Genomic DNA, 8,053 nt, shown 5'->3' on the forward strand with positions numbered 1-8,053 from the left:
AACGGTTCTTCTCTGTTTTTTCTTCTCGGCTATTGTTACCAGAAATAATCTACAGGCACTCTATTGTTTTTGATTGTGTACCGGAAGTTAAATTGGGGATGCGCATTCGCAGTTATGTTTGTTTATGTTCTTAAGACAAAACTGTCTATATAAAGTCGCTATTATTTTTTCATTAAAACTGACTATAATTCAATAAAACTTTTGAGAATATTATTGACGGCTCAATATTGAAGCCCTCTCATCGTTACATATGTAAACCCAAATATTTAATAAAGAAAGGCAAATATGAAATGAACGAGAAAACATCACCGTTTTAAGCCTGTGGCATACTTCGTTTTTTTTAAAGCCGAACGCACAGCCTGGCAAAGTATACTGCTTTTGACCCATACGCCTACACACTGTCTCATGCGCATTACGACATATTGCAATATCCCTCCGGGCCTCCAGGGGTCAGATTTTCTTTAACTACATTGAATCGATGCTCCCAGGACACGGTTGCCACTGTTGTAGTTATTTTTTCTTTAATTCTGAAGAACGATTCTTGAGTCAAGGTTTTGAAACAAAAAAGTAAGTTAGACTTTATAGTCACAAAGCTGGAACAAAGCATAGTTGGATTTCAATGCAACTGACATCTCTTCTTCCAGCCTAGCTTAATACTCTTGTTCTCAGGGACATGCCACTACTAGTAAGTATGCAGAAGGGGTCTATTCTCTCACAGCCAAATTTGGTCACAAACACATGCCCTATTCTTTGCCTCCTGATTTGATTTTCAACATTTGTGATTATAATCATGTGAGCTGCAGACTCTATTTCTCATGTCAGTAAGCTGTTTTCTCCCATCCTCCATACGTGCAGCCATAGAAACTACATTGCATAGAATAATTCAAATAAATAACGGTGGAATAAGTTTATACATATAAGGGATTATTTTGGCTATAAAAACTGCAACACAACCTGGTGGTTACTGCAAGAAATGGAATGTGCAGCCTAAACGTAGTTTGTTAAATTTCGGCAGTGCAGGTATTCTGATGACGAAATTTGCGTTACGCACACTGTACGCTGTCCCTCGAGTACGCATAAAAAGGGAACAATTCTCCGGGCTTTAGTCTCCTTGTACATCCACAAATTTCTTGGGCACGTAAATGGTTAAAGGTCTGATGAACAGTGCTTGTTTATTGTTTTATACTGTTATATGAGGTCTACTTATGACGTTCGCGTGGTTTTTACATCCAAAAACATCAAAATCAATAAGTAATCGGCTATTTTCTACCCAGGTTTTAAGGCCAGCCCTGCAAACGCTTTAATGGGCGTGCCGCATTGAGGAAACTTGGAAGTAAGGGCCCACCGCTTTGATTGGATAGCAGTTTGCGTAGTTGGAGAGTTCTGTGAATCTGGTTAGAGACGTAACGTTAGGTTACACATTAGCACCATTTACAGCTTTCGCACGGCATTAGTATTATCTGGTGACCTGCTTGGATTTATAAATGACCTCACTACTTCAGTATTTCAGAGAATTTCCAAGATAAATAAATCAACGGGAGACTCCCGGTAATTTATGGATATCACCCAGCACTCAAAATAATCCCAAAACACTTCAAAGCATCCTCTTTTATTCGCACACAGTGCATAAAACCTTAAACAATTATATATGAGCCCACCAAATCACAGAGATGGTGATTCGCACAGGCTTAAGATCACAGACAACCTCTACAATTAATACAAATGACTAGAGGTCCCCAGGTAATACTAATCTTCTGCGAATAGTGCTCAGGGCACATCAAGCGATCTCTAACAAAGCAATAGTGACGCATAGCACAAAAATGTTTTACTCACATAAGATTGCTGCCCCATTCCTATCGGATTCAATATTGAAGGCACAGCACTGCTTTTTAATTTTAAACTATCCACAAATTCGGTGTCCACAAAGTCTCGGAGAATCGAAATGAACAAACGCTCCATTTTGACCCGCATGAGCTGGAATGTCTTTAAAAATAAACTTAAACTCCGCATTCCTAATATCGGAATCTGAAGTATGGTTATGCAGCGACTGTATTCTCCACAATCAGGGATGGCACAATATTAAGCTATCTTTAATGGCATGTTTGTTTATTGCTTGCTCCGATCTGGTTCCGCACCACTGGTTCTGTCATGCGCGAACCAGTGGGCGGGTCTAGAGAAGTAGTGGTTGATATTTTTCTGTGGAGGCGGTGTTCAACCTATCAATGTCGTCATAGATAGGTGCATTCCAGAACCTGCCGTTCGCTGGGCATGGTGTCAATAAAAGATGTGATGTTTCAGTTCTGACACTTACATGATGTTCATGTGAATAGAGTCTGGGAACGTGACGTGAGCAACATGTTGGGATTTGAGGTAACGGAGCTGCGTTAGACACTGTGTATTGTGATCGTGAAGTTTTAGTCTACTTTATTCTGCAAAAATTGTTGCGTTGTTGATTGCCACAATCGCACTCAGGAGCGGCATGTAAGTCGACTGTCAAATGTTAGATTTTTCAGCTTTCCAGCTTGGTAAAAGCACCTTGGATCCCAAGTGTCCGAGTTAACAAAACGGCGTCGCATGGCGTGGTTAGCAGCAGTTAGACGGAAAAAACATTACTTTTAACAAGATCCCCAGGCACATTTTTGTTTGTTCGATGCATTTCCACAAAGGTAAGTTAAATACAAAATACATCTGACTGATTTAGTTGTTAAAGCAAGGCATGTAAATAAAGAGTGTTGCTACATTGCTAATTTTTATTTTTAATAAGATTTGACAGTTCATTAAGCTTTCCTCGGAAACGAAGATTTGCTTTTCCTTGGATCGGTGCATTGTTTTTTCTTTTTATATTACTATCTTGTAATACTGACGGCTGACGACCGTACCTAAAACATGGCGGCGACTACCCATAATTCAATGCGCAGTGACATAGTTAGCCAAGCTCTATACGATTCCCTCGTATATGACAAAAGCTCAGGTTAAAATTGTGATTTTATTTCATGCCTCCTTTAATTTTCCCCTGCTTATTCAAACAGCAGACATTTTAATCAACAACCAACACACAACATCTAACAATTGTTCAAATTGCTTTCTTGGGTTTATGCATCTTTTAACTTTACAAAACACACAGCATCCGTTAGTAACGTAATTAAAGCGAGTTTGTTTCTTTGAAGAAATTAATATTTTATAAATACATACTCGCGTCGTCTCAGAGAACTCGATGATGTTGTGATAGATTAGTCAGCCTATCCGCGGGAAGAGTTCTAGGGTCAGGGGTCACTCGTAAGCAGCGTTGTTGAAGTACAATATACGATTATCAAGTGTTTATTCTTAATTATGAGAGTCTCTAACGTTACCGATTTACTCATGTGCTATATTTAAAACCCTTTACAAAATAGATTTTTCTGGATTTCTCCCCAGTCCTCTGTTTTTACGTCTAATATTAAACCGGACCGAAAGACAGTTGTTAACTTGTTAGCTTTCAATACTTCTTGTAGTTTTCTGATCAGGTGTTATAACGAGAACAGTTTCGGCGTCTGGGTAAAATATATACATAATTCAAAATGCAGGAATTAATTGCCTGTGTCGATCACATCAAATTTGATCTAGAAATGGCTGTAGAGCAGCAGCTAGGTGCTCAACCATTGCCTTTTCCCGGAATGGATAGTAAGTTAAACGACATTGATGTGTAATTTTAAAAGATGATGGAATTCAGTATGATGCAATGATATACATTTATTTTACAGAATCGGGTGCTGCTGTGTGTGAGTTCTTCATGCGAGCTGCCTGTATGAAAGGCAAGTAATGTGTAACAAAAACACCTCCATATATACTGTATGTTTGTTTTAAATGTCATTTAATGCGTTGATGAGAATATAAAGTTTCTCTTTTGACAGGTGGAATGTGTCCATTCAGACATATCAGCGGAGAAAAGACTGTGGTTTGCAAGCACTGGCTTAGAGGATTATGCAAGAAGGGAGATCAATGTGAATTTTTACACGAGTATGATATGACAAAGATGCCTGAGTGCTATTTCTACTCAAAATTTGGTTAGTTTTTATGGCCAGATAATATCATTTTGTCGATCATTTTGTACCAAAATAGTAAATTTATGTTTTTTATTTGTAATCTACTTTTTGACTTGATTATTAGTATTATTTATGTATGAACTAATATTTATTTATTTGTTTGTGTTGCAGGAGAGTGCAGTAACAAAGAGTGTCCATTCTTACACATTGACCCAGAATCTAAGATTAAAGATTGCCCATGGTATGATAGGGGTTTTTGTAAACATGGTGAGTCTCTACACTTTTGAAATTTACAAGTTGCAGACATGTTTAAATTGTCATATTTTAAAATTAAAGCTTGTTCGCATTACATATATTCTTTATCTTTTTTTTCTCATCTCATAAGGTCCGGATTGCAGGCATAGACACACAAGAAGAGTAATCTGTGTAAATTACCTTGTTGGTTTCTGTCCAGAGGGGAAGTCATGCAAGTTTATGCAGTATGTTTTTCATATAAGTGATTTTATGTAGAAATGCATGTGATTGACATCTGTGCATTAATTTTATTTTAAACTAACTTTGTAATCCTCAGCCCGAGATTTGAACTTCCTATGGGTGCAACTGAACAGCCACCACTGCAGCAACAAGTACAGTCCCAACAAAGGGTATTTTTATGGCTCTTATGGCAAAATAATATATGCTTTCTCATTTGTAAGTCGTATGTAAGTTTCATTAGTCTTGTTTAACATAGTTAATCCTTACTATTCATCTTAATTTCATCTTTATTCTCCAGCAACAAAACACACAGCCCACAAACAGATCATCACAGTCACTCATTCAGTTGACAAACCCCAATGTAAACATAAACAACCACCAGAGAATGCCAAACGCTGTTGGGATAGTGCAGCATAATAGTAACATGGGTGGATCTCGTGGTCCTCGTCCACTGGAACAAGTTACATGTTACAAGGTGCCGTTTGATTTTACGCATAAATATGTTATTTTGGCATAATAACTGTAAATTTCAATATTTTCTTAATTTAATGTCTACTTTTATTTATTTGCTTCTTCCAGTGTGGTGAAAAAGGCCATTATGCAAACAAATGCACTAAAGGTCACTTGGCTTTCCTGAGTGGACAGTAACCGGTGACTTCATTTCTACAAGAGGATTTCCAAAAATGATGGCCGTCACATCCAGATTTACATTTGATTACTGGGTACATTAACCTTTTATTGCAAAGGTTATAGTTGAGTGACATGAATTTGGTTCTACCTCATTGTCCATGTGCCAACTGCTCTTGTGGACATGTCACAGAAAATATATATTATACAGGTAGAATGAACAGTCACTAAACTTGGTTTTTTTCTTGTCACATATTCATACTTTGAAACAAGATCTTTGTATTGAAGCTACAAGCCTCTCGCCTCTTAAACCAGAGCATTGCTGATAATAGAGGACAATTTATTAGATTTTTTTTAGGGAGAGTATTTTGAAGTTCAGTGGCAGTGAGGACATTACTTAGTTGTCTATCAGGATAATCGATGTAAAAAAAGCTGTAGGGATGTTGTCTTATAATAAAAATAAACTGGAAAGTTATTTGTAATGTATGCGTGTATCTGCTTACAAGTCAGAGTATCAGTCTCATCTTTTCTGCATAGGAATTTTTAATTAGGGCCGTCAAACCATTATTCGCAATTTATCTCATCCAGATCAAAAGTTTGACTTTACATAATGTATGTTTGTGTACTGTGCCTATTTATTTTGTATGAGAAACACCCACATGCATATATATTTAGGAAAAATGTACATGCATTTATTTAAATTTATTGATTAGTTAAATATATAAAAACATACTTTTTAATTTTTATCTTTTTCTTCGATGTATATACACGCGTGGACGTTCTTATAAATACAAAATTAATTTGCAGAGTATACAGAATTATACCATGTAAACACAAACTTTTGCAATGCAATTAATCATTTGACAGCCCTAGTGCTAAACAATCTCCTACCTATAAAACCACAGTTTACAAAATCACCCAATTTCACTCATTAGTTTATTCAAATACACGAATCTTGAATAATAAGTTCTTCCACAGCACATCATTTAATAAAGCCAGAAGTCCAAGTTAAATAAATGTAATCGTTTTATTGGTCACAATAATCACAAACAGAGAAAGCTGAGAGGTGTGGGGGATCACACTGCCGCCGAGAGAGTGGCCTGTTGTTTCAGTGGTATTTTCTCCACCTGTCGTGCTCTGTTGTAGGACAAAAAAAGAAACATGCTGTTTGTAATATCGCAACAAAGGACACATTAGTGTTGATTCTTCCATAGTTTAGTTTGTACTTACTGATGTGATCATATTCCCAAAGGTAGCTCAGGGCAACATAACCAACAAGAAACATGGCCACACCGCCAATACCTCCTTTCTTCACATTGATGTACTTGTTGTAATATCTCTCATATCCTAAAAGAAGATCTTGATGAATATGATGGTCACACCCGTTGAGTGCAGTTACATTAAATCACCGGGAAATTACTATAATTTAAAAACTATATTAAGTGAGTCATTACCTCTGCGAACTCCACCAAGAAGTCCATTTGGGGTGAAGTCTCTTGTACCGAGCCATGACGGCACTTGCCCAAGCTTGACATCCAAAAGCCTCTTCTCAGCCAGGGACACTGCATAAACACAAAATTTAACAGAATACTTTGCAAATCCAACACTATGCATTGTTAGAAGGCAAGGAATTCTGATACCAATACAATAGCATGTTTATAGAATTGTATTAAAGTCTAACCAGACACTAACATAAAATACTAATATGGCATGCTTATGGACGTGTATTATGCTTGTAATTTTTAGAATTCTTTGAAATAATTAGGATTACCATATCATAGTGTTATGCATATGGTAATACATTATTAAGTACATTATCCTTATAATAACAATCTGGCAGCCGCACCATGTTAACAAGAGTAACAGTTACTCGTTGAAAGCAGTGTCAGTGACACAGTTAAAGTGGCAAAACCTTGAACTTAAGAAAAAGGATGCCATAATATTTTGCAAACGTATATAAACGCTGTCAAGCAATAAAAATGTTTTCCTCGAAGACTAAGTTCAAGGGCTCAGTAGCGCACGACAGCTTTCGCCAAGACGCACTTTTATTTATCGAGCATGTCACCACAACATGATTGGCATGATTATGCTCCATTAAACAATCATACATGCGATCAATACAGGTGTGGAGAACATATTGCCCTTACTAGGGATTCTTCTTGCGGCCAATGTTACTAAAAGTCCTTGACATGACTCTACACACAAACCGAGGCCTTCACTATAAATGCACACGAACGCTATAATATACACCCACTGCAATCGTGACTTGGACCATGAAAGGCACAAAAAACCAGCAGAACACATTTACAAGCGTCCCATTAAACACACTAAAATATATTCAGAGTTGTAGGTTTCATTCACCCATACCTGCTTTATCCGCCATCTTGCTCTGTCTGAACTTCAAGATGATGGCGTGCCGCGGTGCGTGCTGGGAATAAAAAGAGAGGACGTCACAGTTGAACATATAGGGCGGGGTCATGTCACATGGGCAGGGCTGACGTGTGAGAGAGCAGCAACGACAAAGTTACGATACATTTACCAAAAACAATTATGTTTTCTTCCAATATAAAAGCACAAAGAACTTGTAAAATTTGCTCCGCTTATAAGCTTTTCAACCTATTTAATTTGTGATATTTTAATTTTTTGTTTAACTCCCTCTTATGTTTTTTGTTTTTGTTTTATTATTACTTTTTATTATTTTTTTATTTTCTTGTCTTGTCTGTTTCGAGCCATGTTTTTTTTTTATTTTCTCTGTTTTCATTAATCCAAGTGTTTCTTAATGTGAAGTTTCTGTTGTAAAATTGTTTTGTTATAACAAAATGTTCAATAAAGCATAAAAAACGATACATTTACCACTTCCTTTATGCATTGTATACTTTACATATGAAAATGTTTACTTAAGTTTTACCTGTATGTGAACATGTCTTAAT

The 8,053-nt window shown here is 36.7% G+C and overlaps 2 protein-coding genes across 2 annotated transcripts; one reads left to right on the forward strand and one right to left on the reverse strand.

Annotated features, from left to right (window-relative positions):
* The first annotated feature begins 3,253 nt into the window (after positions 1–3,253).
* Positions 3,254–5,598, forward strand: cpsf4 (cleavage and polyadenylation specific factor 4). The gene is made up of 8 exons (XM_056753648.1): positions 3,254–3,660; positions 3,741–3,791; positions 3,891–4,043; positions 4,194–4,289; positions 4,408–4,501; positions 4,594–4,666; positions 4,795–4,971; positions 5,076–5,598. Exons 1-8 carry the CDS (start codon positions 3,558–3,560, stop codon positions 5,142–5,144), a joined length of 816 nt encoding a protein of 271 aa, XP_056609626.1. The 5' UTR covers positions 3,254–3,557; the 3' UTR covers positions 5,145–5,598.
* A 533-nt stretch (positions 5,599–6,131) lies between these two features.
* On the reverse strand, positions 6,132–7,601 carry atp5mf (ATP synthase membrane subunit f). Its single transcript, XM_056753651.1, has 4 exons — positions 7,491–7,601; positions 6,578–6,685; positions 6,354–6,470; positions 6,132–6,260 (listed from the first exon to the last, which is right to left on the reverse strand). The coding sequence occupies exons 1-4, from the start codon at positions 7,585–7,587 to the stop codon at positions 6,232–6,234; spliced, it is 351 nt and encodes a 116-aa protein (XP_056609629.1). The 5' UTR covers positions 7,588–7,601; the 3' UTR covers positions 6,132–6,231.
* Between the last annotated feature and the right edge of the window lie 452 nt (positions 7,602–8,053).

This window comes from Triplophysa dalaica, chromosome 7 (genome assembly GCF_015846415.1).
Source record: "Triplophysa dalaica isolate WHDGS20190420 chromosome 7, ASM1584641v1, whole genome shotgun sequence".
Taxonomy (NCBI): Eukaryota; Metazoa; Chordata; class Actinopteri; order Cypriniformes; family Nemacheilidae; genus Triplophysa; species Triplophysa dalaica.

What these genes read in the sequence shown, in the direction of transcription:
- cpsf4 (XM_056753648.1), top strand. Translation starts at nt 3,558, where the DNA reads ATGCAGGAATTAATTGCCTGTGTCGATCACATCAAATTTGATCTAGAA. An exon ending in GCGAGCTGCCTGTATGAAAG is followed by an intron (nt 3,792 to 3,890) that starts GCAAGTAATGTG and finishes CTCTTTTGACAG; the next exon opens with GTGGAATGTGTCCATTCAGA. An exon ending in AACAAGTTACATGTTACAAG is followed by an intron (nt 4,972 to 5,075) that starts GTGCCGTTTGAT and finishes TGCTTCTTCCAG; the next exon opens with TGTGGTGAAAAAGGCCATTA.
- atp5mf (XM_056753651.1), bottom strand. Translation starts at nt 7,587, where the DNA reads ATGTTCAACTGTGACGTCCTCTCTTTTTATTCCCAGCACGCACCGCGG. An exon ending in TCTTGGTGGAGTTCGCAGAG is followed by an intron (nt 6,471 to 6,577) that starts GTAATGACTCAC and finishes ATCTTCTTTTAG; the next exon opens with GATATGAGAGATATTACAAC. An exon ending in TTGGGAATATGATCACATCA is followed by an intron (nt 6,261 to 6,353) that starts GTAAGTACAAAC and finishes GTCCTACAACAG; the next exon opens with AGCACGACAGGTGGAGAAAA.